This window comes from Pseudorca crassidens, chromosome 16, assembly GCF_039906515.1.
Source record: "Pseudorca crassidens isolate mPseCra1 chromosome 16, mPseCra1.hap1, whole genome shotgun sequence".
Classification (NCBI taxonomy): Eukaryota; Metazoa; Chordata; class Mammalia; order Artiodactyla; family Delphinidae; genus Pseudorca; species Pseudorca crassidens.
The window spans coordinates 85,143,055-85,168,019 of NC_090311.1; the positions used below are offsets into that span (position 1 = coordinate 85,143,055).

General features: G+C 40.3%; 1 protein-coding gene across 1 annotated transcript in view; it reads left to right on the forward strand.

Annotated features, from left to right (window-relative positions):
- FMN2 (formin 2) overlaps positions 1–24,965 on the forward strand; it is a 310,064-nt gene that overhangs the window by 176,183 nt on the left and 108,916 nt on the right. Inside the window, 2 exon segments of the mRNA XM_067711167.1 lie at positions 682–769; positions 18,320–18,381. Coding sequence (XP_067567268.1) covers positions 682–769; positions 18,320–18,381 — 150 coding nt within the window.

Below are 24,965 nucleotides of genomic sequence, written 5' to 3' on the forward strand. Positions count from 1 at the left end.
CATAATTTAAACCTGCCTACATCTGTGTTAGGAAACTTCTCATGGGTTGTGTGGATTGACTCTTCCGGACTCTCTGGAAGGATTTGAGATTGAGCTAACACAGCCCGTTAGATTTGATGATTGTATCACAATTAATTAGTTGGAAAGTTCCTCCCAAAATGTGGGCCAAATGCAAAACGAGAGCAAATGCCAGTAAAATAATGAGCTTTCTAAAAAACCTTCATAAAAGCACATTTTCTATTTTGTGGTCAAACTAATCTGATCTAACAGATTCTCTGCGTACTTTTATTTTTTCCCTTTACTTATTGGCCAGTGTTTCAAGGTTCTGCATTTAAAAACAAAGAACACTTTTTAAATCTCAGGCTGCAAATGATCAGGTGTGTAACTGTTATTTTACAGAGACCAAACTAACTTCCTAGATGGTTAGAAATTTCAGTGATGGCAGATCAGGCTCTTACAAGGCAGGTAAAGAACCTGATGCTGAGGCTGCTGGTGAACAACAGGGCAAAGGCAGGGCTTTTGAAGACAGGAGAAGCAAAACCCGAAAGCTTGTTCACATCAGTTCTGGTACTTTAGCTGTTCTAAGTTATTTGTTCTTCATTTAGGATAAAAATAACATGCTCTTAAGCCTATCACTGAGTTCAAATAACATTTCTCCCTTTTCCTTTCTTTCTTGAACAGGTTGTCAAGTTACTAAGCAACAAAAGGTCACAAGCAGTTGGAATATTGATGTCTAGCCTTCACTTAGATATGAAAGATATACAACATGGTAAGTGAAAAATAAAAATTCAGCTTTTGAATACTCAAATTTGGGCCAAAGGATGTGCTGCTTAGTGGTAAAATTATTTCATACTTAGACTCTCTGTGTAGATTAAGATGAGTATGTTTCCTGTAACTGCTACCAAACTTTCTACCATGATTGTTTCTGGAAAGGTTACGAGTAATTTGGCTTCTGTGTTATTTCTGTATCTTGCTAAGAGCATGATTCTCATGTGACATGTTTAGTGTGCATTAGCAAATATTTAATTTTTGACTCATGAGAAATACTAGTCCCACTGTGCTCTGTACCTGATTTGACTTCTCTGTGCCATGTCCAAAGAGGGACTGGTGAACACTGGTGAGATCCAGATGTGGGCCGTGCCTCAGCCCCTGACGATACCTGGGGAGGATAGTCCACAGGAGAGGAAAATATGCTGAGAGTGAATCTCAGATGTTTGCTGAGCTAACATAAAGAAGAGGAATAAACCTAAGATTTTCTAATAGATCAGCTAAAACCAGTGTACGAGTTACATGAAAGCATGTTTTGATTGTTGTTGTTTTTAAAATGTCCTTATGATTAGAGACGTGGAAGAGTAGACTGGATTACCGTGTATAGTGATTAAATGAAAACTCAAAACTGTTGAAGAGGCTGCATGACCACTTGTCTCAGTGCCTTTAAAGCATTGAGTAAGTGATGGGACGTATTCTCTTCATCCTCCTGTTCCGAGAGGCTGTGAGATGCTGAAAGAATCACTCAAGCAGCTTTATTATGTGTAACTTTTTAGGCTGGACAACTGGTCCCTCTTTTTTCAGTTCCTTGGGATGACGAGCGTGTAACCGCCAGGCTTCTCTCCACATCGGGGACTGAATTATTTTTGTAATAAGCATCAAAGATAATTTCAAGTTATTCTTACCTGTTTATGTTATTGTTGGTGATCCAGACGCATGGAAGCAGTAATAGCATGATATTTTGTTATTCTTTATGGTGTTGTTTTAATTTATATCTTTAACCAGGCTTATAAAATATTTTCTATATTTGGAAATAGGGTGATTTTTACCATTTTTAAAATGGCTTTCATGTCAGTATTTTAATACTTTACTATTGACAGGCATCCCTATGCTATATTGTCCTATCACACTTGTGCTGAAAGATATTGCCCGAAGGTGAATAGAGGAATTAAATTTATATTCAAAATGTCCCCTAAGCTGTTCAGAGCCTTAGAATAGATTTAAAGCAGATTAAATTATCCAATGGAATGTGTTTACCTGTTAACAAAATATGGTTTAAAAATCATGAAAACATTTACCTGGCTTTCCAGCTTACCCCCGTGTGAATGTGGATTCTATTTGGTAGGCTTAAAATAATGTGTGGAATAATTCATAAATAGCACAAGCTTGTCCTGCCCTGTCAATCCGTGAGTAGCACAATCACAATTTAAATTTTTATTAAGCTGCTTTGGTGGTGAGGAGGCTTTCTCAAGTGGAAGCATTGGGGGTCGTTGTCATAGAACAGGACGCCAAGGCCGGCAACAAGAAACATTTGCTTTTCTAAAGCTGGCAGATGTAGCCCAGTCAAGCCATGGAATGAAATCTGAAATTAATGCTATGGTCCTTTCCTTCAATCGGATATTGCCTGGGTTGAGTTAGTAATGAGAACCTTCTGAGCAAAGGAGTCGACTAACGTGTGTGTGTGTGTGTGTGTGTGTGTGTGTGTGTGTGTGTGTGTGTGTGTATGTGTGGGCCTTTCGGTGCCAGAAGCCCGAGTCTGCTGTGTGTTGTCGAGATTGCGGTGTCCGTGAGCAAATCACTTGTGGCCTCCATAGTAGAACTGACTTCTGTCAGGATGTGCCTCCACTGAGAAGTCCACGGAAGTGTAAACATCAATTGGTTTGGATGTGAAAGTGGCCACAGGATGTAACCAGACCTCCGGGGTCACCTTATACAAGAGCAAACTAAGCTCTTTCAGTGGTTGTGTCTTTTGCTCAATGTCACGCAGCTTGTTTTATTTTATTTTATTTTTTTCATTGTGGTCTTCCGAGTCTTTATTAAATTAAGTTTTCTTTGAATACCTAGTTTACTGAGAATTTTTTTGTTTTTTAAACATCTTTATTGGAGTATAATTGCTTTACAGTGGTGTGCTAGTTTCTGCTTTATAACAAAGTGAATCAGCTATATGTATACATATATCCCCATATCCCCTCCCTCTTGCGTCTCCCTCCCACCTTCCCTATCCCACCCCTCTAGGTGGTCACAAAGCACCGAGCTGATCTCCCTGTGCGATGCGGCTGCTTCCCACTAGCTATCTATTTTGCGTTTGGTAGTGTATATAGCGCAGCTTGTTAATAGGACAGACTGACCTGCCCTCAGCCCTCCTCACTAACTACTCCTCCTCTCCCATCAGCACATGCTGCTCCTTGAAGACTGTGCTTTTCCTACAACCAGCACTGGCATCTCAAAAACAAAGCATGTGTAAGATGGTAAAAAACTGCAGGGATTTTCTTCTCTGTCTTCTTCCCTGTCAGATAACTCTAGGAAAGCTTAGAGCTGAGTTTCCTTTGTAATATTTCTATTGTAAAGTGCCGCATTGGAGTAATTAGGATGGGAGGTTTGGGTCATAGGTGCCAAAGGTCTGATCCTCCTCTTGTCACCGTATCTGTGTGTGTGTGTGTGTGTGTGTGTGTGTGTGTGTGTGTGGCGCTTATGATGGAGGCCTGAGCTGCTGTGATGCAGTTGTGAACGTGCCTGGTAAACTCTAAATTATCCTGCATATTGTAACAATTTTTAGATGGGAAGGGTGAAAATGGTGTGCACTTCTGAAAACTCCCACTCCAAGGGTTTAGAATAATTTAAACTCTAGGATGAAGGTACTTTTCAGAGATTTGCCCTAGTCTGTGCTGGGGGTCTGAGCAAATCTGGGTTTAGGATCTCCTTTAATCAGCCTCCAGAGGCCCCGTCAGGCAGGGCTAACTGTCCATCACTGCAGGAGTTGATTTCCCTGTGTGTAGCCGTTCGAGTCCCAGTTTATTGTCAAGAGGGTCTAGAATCTGTACTCTGGGTGGGCCCTGAGCTTTTGTATTTAGCCCCAGGCCCCGGAAACTGTCAGCACGAAGTTCAGATTTGTTGGGTCAAGCAGGGCAAAGGCAGGCTCTGAGCGAGCTCCTCTCTCAGGGCTTTCTCTTGCCTTTTGATTAGAATCCTAATTCCTATCTCATCAGCTCTTTGAAGACTTTAAGATATTTTACAAATATATTTTATCCAGCATTTTTATTTGTTCTCAACAGGAGGATTCCTTTAAATAATCTAGTATTATTCCCAGAAATTGGTATTATGAGAGTATCTACAGATTTGTAGTTTAGTGAAAATAAATTGAATTTTCTGTATAACTTTTGACCCATAAGGAGTCAGTGTGGTCTTCGCAACTCTTAGGTCCATTTTGGTAGATCCTAGTAGCTGTAAAGGAATTCTGAATTTCATAAGGCTCAGCTTCCCCCCTCCCCGCCCCCATCTCCAGTCTCACTACTGGGTAGAAGGTCCACGTGGCTCATCATCCAGACTGGGATACCTTTGAGAGTGGAAGGGGTGCCATTAATAATACCGCCTGGACAACAAGTGCTAAGGGGACATTTTGCAGGCACACAAGTAGTAAGGTGACCCTGCCACCAGATCAAACGAAGCAGTTTCTGATCTAATTCTCTCTTGTTTAGATATTTATTAAACCCTGGCCAGTAGGGTTACTGTAACCCTGAGGTTGTCTAGCTTTCGGTGGTTGGAGGTCCTCTCACCAATATCTTGCCTGAAAGGTTTGCTCTGCACCGATACAGACCCATCACAGAGGGAGCGATCTTTTGCCGTCGGTATGCCGGAGACGCTGGAAATCCAGCGCAGCCAGGGCCGCAACCAGGGCTTTTTGGGACAAAGCCTTGGGTGGCCTCCTTAAGGACCCCAGCTGTAGATGACTCTGCGGGGTGTCTCGTGCTCAGCCTGTGGACGGAGGTGGCTGGGGCATGTCTAAGAGATTTCAGCTAATCCACAGACCTTGTATACCCTTAGTTTCACGTATTCGTGTACAAATGTGCAAGCCTCATCTATCGGAGGGCTGAGGACCTTGCAGGAGCTGCCTCTGGAGTGTGCCCTTCTTATAGGCCACAGGGGCACCACCACCACCCTGAGGTGCAGGTGCCCCAAGTACTGAACCCTTAACTGGCTCACATACCCTGTTACATTCCCTTGGTACACGTATGTTAACATCGATTACAGATACAGTAGCAAGGGGCACCTAAGAAAGTGTTTGATGGCCCCACCCGTGGAAACAAGTGTCACTGTCCACCCAGGAGTAGCCACCCCAGGCTGATAAGGCCCAGGTTTCCTCGCTCTTTTGAGTGTCTGTCCTGATTAAAGCCTGCTGGTATTGTGAGCCGAGGGCAGTGAATACTAAATTGTGTCCTTGTTGAAATTTCTATCCCGTTCAAACGCGATTTATCAAAATTATGTGACTTGAAATTAAAGGGGTTAATTAAGTAAAACTAACTAGTATTCTGTTAGAAATATAGTTGATAAGGTAAATGAAACCATGGTTGTTTTTATTTTTGGTCTCTAAGCCCAATAATTGCTTTTCAAGCGCTTTTTAAAAAAATTTTTAAAAAAGTGTAGTTAAGGGGTTTCCTTGGTGGTGCAGTGGTTGAGAGTCCGCCTGCCGATGCGGGGAACAGGGGTTTGTGCCCTGGTCCGGGCAGATCCCGCGTGCTGCGGAGCGGCTGGGCCCGTGAGCCATGGCCGCTGAGCCTGCGCGTCCGGAGCCTGTGCTCCGCAACGGGAGAGGCCACAGCGGTGAGAGGCCCACGTACCGCAAAAATAAATAAATAAATAAATAAATAAATAAATAAATAAATAAATGTAGTTAAGGATACTTTACAAGGACAATAACATGTTTTAGATTTAAATCAGAAATTCCAGTGACATCTGTCTGTCTCTCACCCCTCATTGGAACCGCATCATGTTGCTCATCTTTTGCTCTTCGGTCACTGGCTCAAAGGGGCTCAGAGCTGAGAAGCCTCTTCCTGATAACTGTATAGGAAGGAATTACATAAGGCAGCAGGTGCTTAGAAAGATAATTGCTCTTGACAAGCAGGATACACATTCTGAAACCTTTCTGTCAGGATCCAAAGAGACGCACTCAGTATTGGTTTGAATTTTACCCCCACCCCCTCCCCCGATTATTACTGATAGTTGTGTAAAATGGTCCAGAGGAAGGGGGTAAATTTCCATGTTGCAGTGAAGGGAATTGAGGCTTATAGATCAAGTGTGTCCGTGACTTCCCCTTAATAAGGGCATCTGTCCCCCTGACTCCGAGTTCATGTTAGCTTGTTTCAGAGTGAGGACCTGTGTTATCTAATAATATGCAAAAACAGAACTGGCAGGAGTACATAACACTTTTTCCTACCAATATGGAGTTTTAAAACTTAGCACAATATAAATTTAGCAAATTTGGTTTCTTGCTTTAAGTGTCATTTTATACAAATTCCCTTGTTTGCTTATTGACTCTGTTCCTTAGAGAAATGAAGTTGTGGATTTTTTTTCACATCTGTAAATTGAGTAAAAATATTTTAAAGAAAATTATTAATTAGTGGAGTTGCTTGTTCTTGATTGAACCAAACAAAATTTTTATAGAAAAAGCAATCTGGGCTAAGGTTATCAAATAACTGAAGCATATTGTGATTATTGTAAGTCTGGTGGTACATAGAGGTGGAAATTTCTGTGTCTCTCTTTTAGGTACCAGTTGCTCAGAGAGTATGTAGAGAAATACAGGATATCCCCCTAGTGTGGTCCTTGGGGGTGCCTGCTTTCATTCAGACTCACTGTCTAAGCATATTATTTCTTCTCAGTATCTTTGCTTCCCTCGGTTTCCCTCTACTTTCTAGTGTAGTCTAGCAACGATGAGGGCGTGAGTTCTGGGGCCAGGCTCCCTGGATTCTGTTATGGACTGAATGTTCATGCCCCAACCCATCCCACCCCACCCCCATTCCTGCGTTGAAGTCCTAACCTCAAATGTGATGGTGTTTAGTGGGGACTTTGGGACATACTCAGGTTTAGATGAGGTCAAGAGGGCAGAACCCCCATGATGGGATTAGCATCCTAATAAGAAGAGGAGGAGAGACCAGGACTCTGTGAGCCAGGAAGAAAATCTGCCCCAGTTCCAGTCTCCAGAACCTTGAGACCTGAATTCCTGTTGTTTAAGCCACCCAGTCAAAGAGATTTGGATCTCAGCCCTGCCACTGGTTAGGTAAGTAAACCTGGGAAAATTTCTTCATCTCTGTTCGTCACTTTCCTCACTAGTAAAAAGGGCTATTAAATGAGTTATTTCCTCTAAACACATGCATACACGTTCACACACAAACACACACACACAGATACACACACATTCACACATGCGTGCACATGAGCACACACACATAATCAGTATTTGTCCTCCCCTTCCTGGGATCCTTAGGGGATGAGGTGTGTTTTCAGGCTTTGGGAGTGTTTGAAACTCCAGATTGGCCACCCAGGGAGCCAGGAGGATGTGAAGGTCTTTTTCCTCCTTCGTGGCTCTGGGGGGTTCCACTACAAGCCTTGCCCAGGAGACAGCAGAGGGAGAAGAATGAAGGAGCTGTGCCCTGTGGTGGAATTCTCAAGTGAGAGGTAGGTGGCGAGAAATGGGGGTTCAGGTTCAGGGGGCAAGTAACCACGGTAGATTCGATTGTTCTTAGCTTGGGTTTTCCATCAGTATTACTGAAATGCTGAGTTAATACTGGGCTGTGTCCATTTCTCTTTTCTGAATGGAGACAAATGAGAATTATGCGTAACAGCAGCTCTTAGAAGTTAAGTGTGGCTGCATCTTTGGCTGGTGCTTTATCTGCAAGGAGAGCAGTTTGTTTGGGTCTTTAAAGGCCGGGGTCTCCTGTAACTTTGTGCTTTCTTATTATTGTCTCTGTGCTTTGTGTCACCCACATTCCACGTGCGTCGCTGGTGGGTCCTGGTGGCAGGGAAGATGGTGGAGGGAAGGAGTTAGGCTTTGGTGGTGAAATGAACCTTGGTGATGGACATGAGCAGAATCTAAGTACACGGACAGAGGCTTCTGTTTCCTGCTTTGACATACTATTTTCCTGAAAGGTGAGCTAGTTTCTAGCTTTGAGTGTAAAGTATAAGAACACTTAAAAATCCTGGAAATACCCTTTCTGAACTGTTGGAACTTTGTAGAATGTTTTGTGGTAACTCTTTCCCCGAGTGTTCTGGTAGCCTACTCGTGTAGCAGTTTTTTACCCCACTGCCTGCCACTGAATAATGTTTTTCTTATGGAATTTCTATCAAATAAGTTGTAGATTACAGACTCCAGGTTTCTTTTTTAATAGAATTTCTAATTTCTTTCTTGAAGATGCAAGCTTTTTCACTTGCCTATTAATTACCATAATGTTGACTGAAGAAAAATGCACAGCCTACAAGTTGCAAGTTAAGTTTTATTTGGGGACCTTACTGAGAACTAGAGCCTGGGAAACAGCCTCTCAGATACTCTGAGGAACTGTCCGAAGAGGTAAGGCAGGCACCGGGGCACATAGGAGTTTTTGCTGGAAAAAGAAAAGAAAAGAAAACAAAACACATGTAGTCAGACATGAAAATATTACTGCTAATCACAAAAAACAGACATCTCAAGTTAATGATTATAGTGCTTTTCTGTGTATGGGAAGATGCCAGAGTCTGGGCTTATGGGGATCATTCCTTTGATGTGTGCCTCAGCTGTCTGGGCCAGTGTCCTATTTTTCTCCACCTCAAGTCCCCTGAGGTGCACCGCTGCGGGCAGCTGCAGTGGCTCATGGCCACATTCATTGTTCACTGGACTGGCCAGCAACATTTTCTGTCCACAATAAGGAAGGCTATTCATAATCCTTTGTTTATTTTTGTAATATTCTCAGAAGTTGGGTTCAGTGTGGCCAGTGTTGTTTTTTCCCAGTAGGTTTTCTAGTGCCTGGTTTCTTTATGAAACTCAAGTTTACAAGGTTCACTTGTAAATTGCTTCATGCTTCTTTTATCTTTTTAACATTTAAGTGTTTTCTTCATATGGTGTATGGAATTTTAAGATCCATTTAGTATAGTTATCAAGACATTAAAAATGTAGTCAATGCTGTTGGGTGGCTTAGTGAACAGTTTTCATTGAATGAAGTCACTAAGGGTCAGAAATTTGAGAAGAAAGTGGGCTCCACCCAGTGGGCTCCATGACTTTGTCATCGGTGTGACCTTGTCATTGATATGGCCTCGTTGGGGAGAAAAGTGCATGTGAGATATAGACACTTTTATTGAAACCTACTTTCAGAAATTTAATGTCAGAACACGTTTTTAATTGAATTATTTTTAAAAGATGCAAATGATCTCGTTTATTTGCTTATTGGCAATAGAACTTTTAATTTTCTCTTTAGTGGTTGCTTTAGTGTTTATAGCAGTTGTCTTTTTTTCTGATAAACTTTGCTTTTTAAAGTTTTTATTGAAATATAGTTGATTTACAATGTTGTGTTAGTTTCAGCTCTACAGCAAAGTGATTCAGTTATACATATATACATTTTTAGGTTCTTTTCCATTATAGGTTATTATAAGGTACTGAGTATAGTTCCCTGTGCTGTACAGTAGGACCTTGTTGTTTATTTTATATACAGTGGTGTATATCTGATAAGCCCAAACTCCTAATTTATCCCTCCCCCCCTTCCCCTTTGGTAACCATAAGTTTGTTTTCTATGTCTGTGAGTCTGTTTCTGTTTTGTAAGTAGGTTCATTTGTACCATTTTTTCAGATTCCACATATAAGTGATATCATATGGTATTTGTCTTTCTCTGATTTACTTCACTTAGTATGATCATCTCCAGGTTCATCCATGTTGCTGAGAATACGTTTTAATTTAAAATATAAATTCATTACTTAGAGTTTCTTATAAAAAGAAAGACCTCATCATTTTAAGTCACATGTAGATTATTGAATCAAGGTAAAATGATTTATAAGCCTTTCATTACAGGCCCAGCAAAAACCCTTAGGTTGCACTTAGCTTATATTTTTTGACATTGTTCCACAACTGGACTTCTGAATTATACTTCTGTGGGAAGGAGAAACCCAGTACCTGGGGCTTTTCTGAAGCAATGAGCTTTGGGTGTGGGTCTTCCTTTCCTTCACTGCGCATACTGTCTGAATTACTATCAAGTCTTGTTTGTGTTTGTTTTTGCTGCCCCTCTGCCCCCAGATGTAAGCTCTGTGCGGCCTGCAGTCCCCTCTGCAGCTCCCTCGGGCACCTCCCCTGTAACCCGAGTCTCTTCTTTACAATCATGGGTGCTTGTTGAAGGTACTGCTGGCCCAGGGCCGCGGGGGCCCAGCTATGAGCACATAATGAATCACAGCAGCTTTGTGATGGAGAGGTTCCATACGCTAGTCTTTTTGTTGTTGTTGTTGTTTTTGCGAAAATATATCTTTTGCATAATCCATGAGATGGGTGGGGATTTGGACTGTTATTTGGGGGCAAGGGAAAGCCCCTTGGATAACTGGAGTCATGTTTGTATTTTAAAACTGAACTCTATAAAGTCGTTTGTGTCTTGACGGCTATTTTAGCCCAAAGAGGTCGCTCTGCAGATGCTGTCCGGTCTTTATCCTCTGAGGTGAGTGAGGGTCTGAGAGTGCTGGGGTGAGCGGAGTAGGAGGATCGGCACTTCAGCCATTTATCAGATGGCTCGTGACACTGGGCTCACGGGTACCTGGGATTGCATTCCTAGAACCATCGGGTAATGCAGCATGTGGCTTCTTAAGGGAAAAGCTTAGTGTGAAAACCATATTCCAAGTTCCCCGTGTGAACTTTGTCTCTCATTCTGTGCCGTAAAGGGATCCTGGATTCATTTTTTGTGTGGTATCCTACCCGGTGAGGACAGTGCACTTCCTCTCCCCTCCCCTCAGCTGGAAAGAGGTGCGATAGTCTCGGGAAATTTAACAACAGGAATTTGTTTCTTCTTGAACAGTGAGGATTGTGATTGCAGCTGAGACTGAATTCTTAAGTGTTGAACAAAGTATTTTAGTCACCAGTACTCATTTCCCTATACAGACACGTTCAGATGGACTCTGTCCCCTTGAAAGGAAGAAACAAACAAAAATGCATATAAACACTACGAAATGTAAAATAGCTAGCTAGTGGGAAGCAGAAGAATCTTTATGTGGGTGATGAAATTCAAAGTCTGATTGCTTTTAATGGTTGAATTTTTCATGGAATTATTTATGTACAGAAGCAGGTAAGGAAAGGACTTTAGTAAATTTTTGTGATGGTTGGAAGAGGTCACTGGTCAATGAGGCAGTAGGTGTGGATGTGGAGAAAGTTTCTAAATTTTAGTGTTATATTGGGAAGCAACTTTTTATTTATTAAAATTACATCAAAGAAATCCTAATGTTGAAAACTCCTCCCATGATTATGTTATTTTACTGACCCCTCATTCCTCTGAACAATGAAACATCAAACTAACCCTTACACACAAATTCATACATTGACAGAGAAAACAGAAAACCTTCATTAACTGAACAAATGAGCAAATGTGAGTTAACACACACATGAACCAGCCCCTCACATTTTGCACATATTTACATGTTGAGTTAAGTAAACCCGAAATTATTCCAGGTGGATCATGATAAATATCATGTATGTTGCTTAGATTTTTCGTACATTTAAATATTTTGGAAAAGTAGTTCTGAGACCCAAGTTGTTAGTCAAAACCATCTGTAATACAATGAAAGGAACGACCGTAACATGTCAAGTTCTGGTGTGTAAACTCTAATCTTCTCAGTTATAGGTTACAAGTTCACAACTGAGTTTTTTTTGATCCGTTAATAGTCTATTGTGTGGGATTAGGAAATAAGTTTGTATTATGACGTTGCTTGGCGTTTTTGTTGTGACTTAATAGTCAATATTCATAAATATTTCATGTGCCTTGAAAAGAAAGTGTATACTGTTTTATTAGAATACAAAGTTCAGTATGTAACTATAAGATAACACTCTTTTCTGTTTATATATTCTAAATCCTTATTTGTATTTTTCTTCTTGATCTGTTTTGACCAGAGTGGTTTATTAAAGTTACCCATTGTTAGTGGGTCTGTCTGTCTGTCTCTCCTTGTCAGTATTTTGTGGTTTCTTTCTTATGAAGGTTGCACCTGTGTTTTGGGGGACATAAATTCATATCTATTATAGTTTCATTGGGAATTGTAGCTGTTAGCATTAAAAATATCTTTTTTCATTGTTTTGTTGTTCACATAATGTTCCTGGCCTGAATCTTAAGTTGTCAAATATCAAGATCATAACGCTTGCATTTTTGATTTGCGTGTGCTGGGCATAATTTCACTTCTCTTCATTTTTTAGCCTTTCTGAATTATTTAGTTATAAATATACATATATTTATTTTTTGATGTGTTTTTAATTTTCAGTGACTAAACTTCCACTACCTTAACCTGTGTGCCAATATATAGTTGCTCATATATAATATAGTAAGGAAGGTATTTAACTGTATGTTTAGGTGAATTATTTTTAAAAGGAAATTTTTTCTTTAAAATCATAATTATAATCACTGTGTTTGTAAATTCAATCTTTCTGTTCTGGGTTTCTTTCAAAGTCAGATGTATTTGTGTAAATTACACTGAAAAAAGTATAATTATCTGTGTGAAAGTTATTTTGGCATAAGGAATTTTAAATTTCTGATATGTTCTCTACTTATGGAGCAATATGTATGCTTACAGTCAAAGTAAAATTTTACACTGTTGCTCATTTAGAGCGTGTGCTAGAAAACAGTGGCAAATGTGATCCCAGAGTTAGGGTCCTAATCAAGGGAGACTCACTAAGCTCTATTTTATGAGTATAAATGTTTACCTAAGCTGCAAGGTGAGGTCCATTTTGGGCAGTAAAGGACTATGGGCAATAAAGGACGTTTTGCAGTGCTGGTTTATGGAAAACATTCAACAGACAGTGGCTGTTTTACACAGAGTGCCATGCATTGTTTGAAACTATTTGGTCATTTATACACTATGCTTAACATAAACACTACCTGGGATGTGCCAGTCTTTTCTTCTTCCTCCTTTATCCCACACCCTAGATTTTGTCACCTGCCAAAGTCAAGTAAATCTTTTTTTTTTTTTTAAGTAAGTCTACTTTTTTCTTTTCTTTTTTTTTTTTTTGGCCACACCATGTGGCATGTGGGGTCTTAGTTCCCCAACCAGGGATCAAACCCACGTTCTCTTCAGGAGAAGTGCAGAGTCTTAACCACTGGACCGCCATGGAAGTCCCCAAGTAAATCTTATCTAAATAGTTGAGATAATCCCTGAGTCGTACCTGTGTGGTCCAGTCAACGCATCTCTCCAAAAACAGAAGTGAAATACAGTATCGCTAGATTAAAAGGTCTACAGTGGCAGTCATGTTTGCATTTAAAGATTTTATTCCAGAAGCATAGTCTTAATATTCATCTTCCCCTGCCCATAAAAGCAGGTGCCATACTGACTTAGGCAAAAACACTTGCTGACAGTTTAACTTATGCAGCTCTTGTCAGGGAGGCCCACTGACTTAGGTACTTAGGTTGTTAAACTTGTAGAAGTAGGTGTGCTTGAGATGCACCATTGGTGGATTCGGTGTCAGATTAATTTTTCCAATAGGAAAGCCTTTCTCTACATAGCCTAAGTACAAAATCTATAGAATTCTGGCATTTTATTGTCTGCCACCTGGTTAAGCTGCCTGAAAAGAGAGGACAGTATAAATGAATACGATTCCTAAATTACACGACGTTATAAAACTACAGTTTTCTTCCTTTCCAGGGCATACAGCATTTTAATTGCTTGGTAATAAAGTGTAAACTCTTCAAGGACAAGAAGCATGTCTATCAGGGCTGAGAGGAGTGTCTGGGCCAGACTTAGGACTCTGAGAATATTTGTTCAATGAATGGATGAAAATGTTTTCAAGAAGATACACTGTTTTCTTCATAGACGAATACAAATGTTTTGTATTCTTTAGGTGATCCAGAATTGCTTCAAGTATTATTCAAGAGCTTGGGTGTTTCCCAAACCCTAACCCAATGTGTCTTCTGGCTAGTTTCCTGCTGAAAGGTGTGCCTGTGCACCTGTGACCAGGAGCTCAAGCGTGTTTGGTGCTGGGATGTGTAAGGAACGCAAATGTAGTGTTTCCTGTCATCTAATTGTTGTCGGACCCAAGTCCATGTGCCGAACAAACCGAAACATTGGAATTTGAGCAGAGAAATTTTCGTTACAGGGTCAAGCAAGGAGAATGCGTCGCTCGTGCTCAAAAAGCTCTGATGGTTTGGGGGGAAGAGTTTCTATAGGCAAAATCTGGGGGGAGGGCTGCCGGGTGTGTGATCCTCCTCTGATTGGTTGGTGGGGAGATAACCAGGTGGGGCTCCAGGAATGTCCATCATCAGCCTTGTGGTTCCAACCAGTCTGGGGTCCCTGTAGTTGTGCTCAGCCTTAAGTCACCGTCCTCCACTGGGTGGGGCCCCAGTCCCTGTAGAAGAGCTCAGAGTTCCGTGTGTGTCAGATTGTTAAGTACATCTCTTGAGGAGGAACAGGGACCCTGCCCCGTCGCTGCGCCAGCTGTACTTCTGTTTCCCGACTGCCTTTCCTTTGTTCTCTCACTTTCATTAGTAACTCAGGGAAGGTCTCGGAGGCTGAAGCCTTTCTCCTACAGACAAGAGACGGGGGACATGGAAAGGCTTTTGTACCCGGGAGGGCCCTGCAGGGTCCTGCTTGGTTTCATTTTCAAGTGTGAAATATTCAGATGAAGATGGTCCCAAGTGCCTTTCTCTCTCTGAGAAATGTTAGTTTTAATAAATTGTTGGATTTGTTCAGTTAAGCCAAGCAAAGCCAACAAAATTTTAAAAGTTGCTTGACTGCATCTTTAGGAAAGTTTTGTTAAGTCATACATTTGGACAGTTTTTAGAGTAACTCCTGGGTGAGCAGATTCTCAGGCAGGTGTCAGCGCATCGTGTTTCCGTATAAAGGACCTCTGCGTGTGACCCTTGGCTCCACTGCCATCATGTGGTACAGCGGCATGCCCGCAGCTGACGTTTCTGTGCTTTACTGAGTTTCAAGTAAAAATTTAGAGATAACAGTTCTAGGCCTTTCTACCAAACTGGTGTTTTTTCTTTCTTTTTTCTTTTTATATCCCCTGGCAGGACAGTTAAAGACAGAACTAGAAACTCCTGAATGAGTAAACACTGACCATTTTCATCCCCCAAAGAATGCAGATGTGAAGCGGAAGAGGAGACCTCTCCCCCAGAAACAGCTTTCTCTTACCCTGTAGGACTCAGTGCCAGATTCCCTCATCATCACATGGGCCGTTATGCTCGTGGTACTGTGTGAGCAGCACTGCTACCCGTGCTGGTATTTGCCTTTTGCTTTCTTGGGTGTTGCTGCCTCTGTGGATTTATGGAACTGATAATGCAAATATGTGGCTTCTAGTGAGTCTTTCTTAAGCTTGGCTGTTATGTCTTCTCTCCGAAGGTTCAGTAATAACTTTTGGTTTTTGCACTGTAATCTTTTCAATTTTCTACTATATGTGGAACGCTCTGGCGTAAGCTGATGATACCTAAGACACATGCTTGCTATCACACTCTTCAAAATCTCCTTGGAGGGACAGAGCACATACATACAAAAGAGGGAATATCTGAAATGTATCAGGTGACTTGTATTAAAGGGTAGAATCAAGAGGCTGGGAAGGTCAGGATGAGCTATGGAAGTTAGGGAGTGTTTCAGAGATTACTTAAGCTGGAGCTTTAAAACACTGTTTTCTTAGAGATAGCAGTTTGTCCACATTATCTACACTTTTCAGCTTCTCCTCAATTCTAGGTGATCATGGGAAACTACTCTAGCCAGAGACACATAAGGAGACATCTGCTAAGAATAGGCATTACACATGCCTTCTTGTTGCTTCCTTTCTTCCTTCTTCATTTTGCCTGGAATGTGAGAGTGATTGATGGAGCCATGGCTGCCATTTTTCCACTTGAGGAAAAGACCATTAAAAAAATGTTGGCCCTAACCTGTTTGTAGTCCCTGAATCAGTACCAACCTATCTCAGTTTTGTTTGTCATTATTTACTCACACATCCTTTTTACAGCTGAAAACAATTTTTAACCAGTACAGATATATTTAACACTTTTGCCATATGGTCAAGTGACTAGTTGTCAAGAATTGATTCATATTTTAAATATCTCATCACTACATTAAACAAATGGCTGACATCACTCTCTATATTAACCTAAAATGAGCCAAACTTTTAAGCTGGTTGGGGGGAGGAGGAGGAGGGGCAGGACTAAGTTATAAACAAACATGAATGAATGATATTTCCCCTCATCTAGTCCCTGTGTCTTTCATTTCTCACGTGTGAAGCCAATTAAGGGAAAATTATGTGGTAAAGTAGTAGCAGAGTTGCTTTCCATTGAGATTTCCTGTGGATGGTTAAAAAATGACATTTCATGGATTAGGACTTTTTGAGGAATTGCTTAGGACCATGTGACATTTATAAAAATATTCTTTGGCACGTAACATTGCATGAGATAAAATATGAGAAACCTCAGTGTATTTACAAGTAACATTTCATGTAGGGAAAACTTGTAGAAATAATACTATGTTTTAAAATAATAAAGTCAGAGGTTAATCGTATCTTTTATGAGTTTTGACTTGAGCATGAATGATTTTGTTGTGTTTCTTTTCCTTGTTCTGAAAATGAAACCTTGTGTTAAGTGGACCACTAGCATTTCCTCCATAGTTTCCTGTCGATCTCTCGGTGTATCTCCCAAGGAATATAGAAATATTGGATTATTAGCTAATGAATTCCAAAGTTAGAGAACTTTGGATTCACTCTAAGAGTCTCCTTAAGGGCTAGACTCTGCATGAATGTAATCTAAAAATGGTAATTCCATGCATGAAGATGATATCTTTATTTTAGTTTTATGTATTTTGTTACATTATTTTTAGCCATATTACCTCTAGTGAAAATCATTTGTTAATCCCTTTTAATTAGCTTTTGAAATTTAGTCATAGCTGGGCTATGGTTTACTGCTTTGAAACATTAAACAGTTTGTGGTATGTTTGCCTTATATGGTCTAAAGAGTAAAAAGTATTTGATTGCAAATCTTAATTCTTAGATTTAAACTTGAGACCTAATTTTTTTAGAGATTGAGATAGTGGAATATTATTAGGCTAGAAGTATTATATTCTAGTTGATATGATATTTTTTTGGTGAATCTGGACTCACTTCCCATCTCCAGACAGAAATGCTAAATTATCTTGGTGAGATTTCTTGTCCATCCTGTGTTTCAGTATTGAATTTGGCTTTCTTAATTCTTACTTGGGATTTTGCCAGAAATGTGTCATGTACTTTAAGCTTTAAGGAAAAAAGCATTGTGAAATGCCACAATTATCAAAGTAAGTCTAACCACTTTTTGATTATCCATTCTGTGATTTTTCTCCCAGAAATCTTTAATCCCACAACAGCTTCAGTGACTATTTGGCACATATTTGATCAGAGCAAATTCACCTCATTTCCAGCTAATTTGTGCACAACTAATGCAAAATGCTTTTGGTTAACCTACACCTAAATTAAGTAATAAAACACACCAATTCCAAAATTCAACACGTTTCCCAGGCCAAAATACGCACTTAAGAACACATGTCCAGTTTTTGATTATCCATTCCACTTCTTCCTTGTATAAGCAGGGCAGTTTGTATATTAAAGATGGATTTTTAAGGATGCATCTGTGCCAATCTCAATACCATAATCAAAGAATTTTCCTTTGATTAGAACAATTTAAAAAGTTGCAACAGGAAATGCACCTGCTGTTTCCATATTAGTCTACCAGTTTAGGGATTAGATTTAACCTTTGTCAAACGTCTTTACATAAATTGGCAGATATTTACATTTATTGGTGTAAAACCAGGATGTGTGGGCTTCCCTGGTGGCGCAGTGGTTGAGAGTCCGCCTGCCGATGCAGGCAAGGGACACGGGTTCGTGCCCCGGTCCGGGAGGATCCCGCATGCCACGGAGCGGCTGGGCCCGTGAGCCATGGCCGCTGAGCCTGCGCGTCTGGAGCCTGTGCTCCGCAACGGGAGAGGCCACAACAGTGAGAGGCCCGCGTACCACAAACAAACAAACAAAAAACAGGATGTGGCAGTAACATGAGTGATTTGCCTATTTTTCTGGTATTAAGCAGATTTTTCAAATTCATTCAGGTGAGTCATGAAAGAGACAGACTCACAGTTTCTCTGTGACCATTGGGCCCTCTTCCTGGGATTTTGTATTTGTGGAGCGTGTGAAAGCTTTGACACTTGACACCTGACCCATTGAAATGCCAGCTCGGCCTGGGGGGTGGCCCGACAGGAGGCTGCAGTGAAGGCAGAGCCCCTACCCTCTGCCTGCCGGGTATGAACTCCACTCTGTGGAAGGTCACTATTGTTTGAGGTGGTTGGAGCTTTTCACAGCTGGCTTATGGCAATTTATATTCTTTCTTTTGTCTTTTTTGCGCAGCTGTGGTGAACTTGGACAATTCCGTGGTTGACCTGGAGACCCTTCAAGCTCTCTATGAGAATGTGAGTAACAGGGAAATTTTATGTGTGAGGATGTAACAACATACACGTCCAGGCTCGTTGCTTCCATGTCCTCTGAGGAAATTTGTTCCAGGGGCACTGAATTTACATAACTATGGGTTTGTAAAAATAATTTCTAGGAAAATATTGAATAAATGTGTGGTCTCATAGTTTTAAAATAGGGAGGGTGGGAGGGAGGGAGACGCAAGAGGGCAGAGATATGGGGACATATGTATATGTATAACTGATTCACTTTGTTATAAAGCAGAAGCTAACACACCATTGTAAAGCAATTATACTCCAATAAAGATGTAAAAAAAAAATTGTGATTCAAACCATGTTGTACATGAGGTCTTTCAGATTCCCTCTTTTGAAATATAATCAGTACTTAGGCGGACGCTAATTTGAGAGGAGTATAGTGTGACGTGCTGATGCATTTAATCTTCACATGGAAACTATCAGTAGCTGCTATTACTACCCATTTTGCAGATGAGGAAACTTGGCATGGAGCGTCCACACGACCTGCCCAAGGTCACACAGGCCGTGTTGGTGCTGAGCCTGGGATTTAATTCATTCTGACTCTGTTTCTCTATCTGCCGGAGTTTCATTCACTGAGTGGCAGGACATCGTGTCTTTCTTCTAGTAGCACTTTCACTTAAGAAGTTGGCAGGGAACAGGAATGAGGAGAATGACCTGGGCATGGTGCTCTCAGAAGTGCAGTCCGGGCAGGGCTGCATGAAATGGCTGTAGCTGGGGCACAGCATTAAATGACATTGGTTCACGTAGTGAGAAAGAGATTCTCTCTTCAGTGTGCTGGATTGTATCTGGGAGAAAGTCTCCGTGTGCCCCTATTTTTTTCATTTTGTTTCTGGTCTTGCCTGTGGTCTGGCTGGTATTTAAACCTCTGTGCTCTCTGGGGCCTGGTCTTGGTTGGTCCTGGGCTTTTCTGTACCCAGTCAAGTAATTTCTGGCTCTGGAGACACGTCTGGTGGGCAGGAGTCAGACCCCCGTCCCTGACTACTCCCTTGAGGAGAGTGTGTTCCAGCTGCTTGTCCGTTCTTGGATTTGGTACTTTTTTTTTTTTTTTTTTTTTGGATTTGGTACTTTTAAAGCGTGCGTCCATGTGGTGTCCCTTTGAGGCTGGGATTTCTCCTGGTGTATCACCCAGTCCATGGGTGATGTAGCGCTGGCGCCTGGTCCCCATCGTGGCTGCAGGCATGTGACTCGATCGTGAGGCAGAGAGGGAGGACGTGAGTGTTTTGTTACCTGGTACTCAGTACATGATGGAAACTGGAAAAAATGGAACCATTTGGAGGTACAGAGAGCTTTCATTTCCCTCGAGTGTTTCCTGCCAGCCCTCTCTCAACCAAGAACCAGGTGGAAGAAAGGAGGAAACACCAGGGAGAGTAATGCCTTCAACAGGTCTTAACGGTGTGATGTCAGTGTGGGTGTCAACTTGTATCTCGTGCACACATTCCATATACTGTGTACATGCGTTTATGTAGATACATAAGATACATGTCTGTATATTATATGAAGACACATGAACGTTTTATTTTAAGCTGGTATATCCATGTGCAGAAACATATACAGAAAAAATAGAGAACATTGGGGACAACTATATTTATGAGGGAAGTTTATTTTGCAGTGATTTAGAGTATTTTATTTGGGAGTTTTTAGCCTTTCAAAGTAAATTACTTTCACAAAATATAAATTTCTGACTCTGGACAAACCAGATAGCTACCCAGAATTTCTTACTGTCATACCCCGTGAAAGGAGAACCAGTACCATATGGCACTGGTTACACTTGTGGTTTTCTTTATATTGTTGATGTCTTTAAATTTGATGGTTCAGACTTCCACTGTGTCAGGAAAACAATCACTTTTTGGTGGGAGTGGTTCACAGTGATACTAGTTTCGGTACGAATGGGCCGGATTGTTTTGATCACCATCTTCAGTAGGAGAGCTTAAAGCACCCATTACAAATAATAGATAATTGTATATGCCTTGTATACAGACAGAACTCATGCTAATTCCTGAGTAACATCCATTAAAATACAGGTCCAAAGAAGGCAGAACTATTTCTTTTGTCCACGACAACATCCCCAGCACTTAGATTTAGGTAGTATTGGGCACTTAGAAAGTATTCAGTAAACATTAAATGAATATATATATATGAATTGATGAGTGGAATCTGCTGGTAGGCTTGGTTCTAAGACCTCTTTGGACTTTCTGTTATATGGTTTTCAAATACTTTTTGCCTCTTCAGACTGACTGATAGCATCATGAGTAAGGATCCATATTGAACATGTTTGTTCTATTTTTACTTCTTTGTGATAACAGGACTGAACGTGCAAAGTAATGAGTGATTCTTTTTAGGTGGGTGTGGTAGCTTACTGTAACCTGCTCTACACAAAAAGTGGTGAGAAGTGGAATGGTTGAAACTTTGAAAAGGGTAAATGAAAGTTTAAAATTTTTACATGTTTTTAGAATTCTGGGTCATTAAGGGTAGACTTCCAGGGACCTATTGGCATATAAGGGTCTTCAGTTTTCTAGAGATGAAGACTGAGACATATCTGTTACTTTCTGGCTGACAGACAACAGTGGTGGATGAAGGCTTCTCCAGTTAGATGATGAATATATTTCTAGCAAACCAAGGTACTCCCCCTAAATTAAGAGAAAATTGAGATACATATTCCCTAGTAGTGAAAAATGCATTTGTTCAAATCCCTTCGTTCCAGTTGTTTAAGTTCCTAAAAGAGCCATGATCATTTAAAAATCAGGGTATATGATGTTTAGAATAGTAATAATCTAATGTTTATTATACACCAAGCACTGATCTAAGTGCGTTATATTTAATCCTCCAAGTGCCTTACTCCCGACTTAGGGGGTAGGAGGAAGAAGTACTATTGTTAGAAAAGAGGGAACTGACCCAGAGAGGTTGTCAGCTCAGCACTGGGGGTGACCCTGGTCCCCTCCTGATGACTGTGCTCTGAGGCACAGAATTTCCTGACTCTCAGGGGGAACTGGACAGGACCTTCCAGGAGGAGCAAGGACACACTGTGTGATGGAGGGAACTCAGGTGAAAAGTCAGAGGAACATGGCCCAGATTCCAGCACCACAAGCTCATGGACACCTCCAGTGACTTATTGATGCTTCTTCAGCTTCAGTTTCCTCATTTTTAAATAAGGTTTCTAATAATTCATAAGGAGAACATCAACTTTTTGTTGGATGTAAAAAGAAGTTTCTAGGCCATTCAACACTATTATGATTTTTTTTTAATAAAAATAAATGTGGGCACAGAACTTAAAATATCTAACATTGTCAAACAGCAAATAACTGTCTCTAAGGCTGGTAGGATTGAAGGTAACAAAGGTTGTGCACTATGTAAATTAAATTAAAACTGGACCTTCCCCTCGAGGGTCTGAAGATTTTGCCAAACGAAGCAGAGTAAATACCCGTGTGTTTATAGGCAACATGAATTAACAGGGAATACATTTTTAAAACTTTTGTTAAATTTAGAATGATACCACTTTGTTTACAATCATCATTTAAAAATTTGAATTTTTTTCTTTTGAAACAGTCTCAGAGGTACAATAAAGTTGCAGGTATACTATGAAGAACAATTCTTCTGTATCATTTGCAAATAAATTGTCAACATTATGCTTGATAGTCCCTCAATACTTTAGTGTATATTTCCTACAATGTAGCACACACTTAACCACAATGCAACCAGCACCATTATGAAATTGACATTGATATACTGCTGTCATCTAACCCTCAGATCCCAGTGCTTTGCTGGTTGTTCCAATAATGTCCTTTGTAGGCAGGACAGCCTTGGAGTTTTGTTGTGCTTTATATCTTCTTTTCTTGGGCACTTGCCTCTTTTTGATTTATATTATTGTTATGTGTGCATGTGTATTATCTTTTAACTTAACTATAAATTCCTTATCAGGATTTTCATATTCCATGTTTAGCATTATGGCTTATATATAATATTAAAAATAATTACTAATTAATTAAAGAATGACCTGAGAATTCTATTTTTGCTCGTGGTGTGGTTTTATCAATGAAAGAGATTAATATGGTGACTATCGCTATTTCAAATGCTATACTTTTTAGAACGATCACTGTAAAAAGTAATGTTGCGGGCTTCCCTGGTGGTGCAGTGGTGGAGAGTCCGCCTGCCGATGCAGGGGACACGGGTTTGTGACCCGGTCTGGGAGGATCCCACATGCCGCGGAGCGGCTGGGCCCGTGAGCCATGGCCGCTGAGCCTGTGCGTCCGGAGCCTTGCTCCGCAACGGGAGAGGCCCCAACAGTGAGAGGCCCGGGTACCGCAAAAAAAAAAGTAATGTTGCTTTCTTTCTTTTTTTTTTTTTTTTAAGGTGAAATCAGGTTTATTTAGACAGATACATATTCCAAAGACAGAATGTGGTCTGTCTCAGAAAGTGAGAGTGGCCTCACATACATCTTTAAATACAGTACAGTAGTCCGTCCATATATATATATATATATATATATATATATATATATAAATAAAATCAATTACATCAAGTTTGGTAATCATGTAGTTAAAGTCTCTGTCGTTACTGATTTATTTTTTTAGCAGTGGGGAAGGTTTGTTAAAATCTCACATTACAAATATGGAATCCTCAAGTCTACATTTTGTCAAATTTGGCTCTACATATTGTGAAGTTTGACTCTTTGACAAATAGAGATTTAGGATTCATATCTTCCTGTTGGATTGACAGCTTAATCATGATGATGCATTTTGTCTTCATCTCTAATGTTTATAGCCTTAAAGTGTCTGAGTAGTATAGCTATATCATCTTTCATTTTATACAAACGTTTGTTTCTATAGTATAACATTTCTTCCCTTCTATGTTTTATTTGGGTTTAATCATTTTTGTTTCCTATTTAAAAACATTACCATATATTAGCTTGTGTCTTATCCATTTAACTTTTAAAGATTGTTCCCTTAGAGATTAAAATCATTCCTGATTTATCACAGTCTTACACAAATAATTCTTAACCACTTCGTTAATAATACCAGAATATTTCACTTTTCTATTTCTGCAGGAGTGATAGAACCTAAGAATACTTTAGCACTACGTACTTCTTTCACCTTTGACTTTTATTGTCATACTGCTTGATTCTACATCTATTTCAAATCCCCGCCAATTTTTTTTAAACATCGTTATTGGAGAATAATTGCTTTAAAGTGATGTGTTAGTTTCTGCTTTATAACAAAGTGAATCAGCTATACATATATTTATATCCCCATATCTCCTCCCTCTTGCGTCTCCCTCCCACCCTCCCTACCCCATCCCTCTAGGTGGTCACAAAGCACCGAGCTGATCACCCTGGGCTTTGCAGCTGCTTCCCACTAGCTATCTATTTTATATTTGGCAGGATTTATAAGTCCATGCCACTCTCTCACTTTGTCCCAGGTTACCCTTCCCCCTCCCCCATCCCCAAGTGCATTCTCTACGTCTGCATCTTTATTCCTGCCCTGCTTTTAGGTTCTTCAGAACCATTCTTTTTTTTTTTTCTTTTTAGATTCCATATATATGTGTTAGCATACGGTATTTCTTTTTCTCTTTCTGATTTACCTCACTCTGTATGACAGACTCTAGGTCCATCCACCTCACTACAAGTAACTCAATTTCATTTCATTTTATAGCGAGGTAATATTCCATTGTATATATGTGCCACATCTTCTTTATCTATTCATCTGTCAGTGGGAACTTAGGTTGCTTCCATGTCCTGGCTATTGTAAATAGAGCTGCAGTGAACATTGTGGTACATGACTCTTTAGGAACTATGGTTTTCTCAGTGTATATGCCCAGTAGTGGGATTGCTGGGTCGTATGGTAGTTCTATTTGTAGTTTTTTAAGGAACCTCCATACTGCTCTCCATAGTGGCTGTATCAATTTATATTCCCACCAACAGTGCAAGAGGGTTCCCTTTTCTCCACATCCTCGCCAGCATTTATTGTTTGTAGATTTTTTGACGATGGCCATTCTGACTGGTGTGAGGTGATACCTCATTGTAGTTTTGATTTGCATTTCTCTAATGATTAGTGCTGTTGAGCTTTCTTCCATGTGTTTGTTGGCAATCTGTATATATTCTTTAGAGAAATATCTGTTTAGGTCTTCTGCCCATTTTTGGATTGGGTTATTTGTTTTTTTGATATTGAGCTACATGAGTTGCTTGTAAATTTTGGAGTTTGATCCTGTGTCAGTTGCTTCATTTGTAAATATTTTCTCCCATTCTGAGGGTTGTCTTTGCGTCTTCTTTTTGGTCTCCTTTGCTGTGCAAAAGCTTTTAAGTTTCATTAGGTCCCATTTGTTTATTTTTGTTTTTATTTCCATTTCTCTAGGAAGTGGGTCAAAAAGGATCTTGTTGTGATTTATGTCATACCGTGTTCTGCCTATGTTTTCCTCTAAGAGTTTTACAGTGTCTGGCGTTACATTAGGTCCTTAATCCATTTTGAGTTTATATCTGTGTATGGTATTAGGGAGTTTTCTAATTTCATTCTTTTCCATGTAGCTGTCCAGTTTTCCCAGCACCATATATTGAAGAG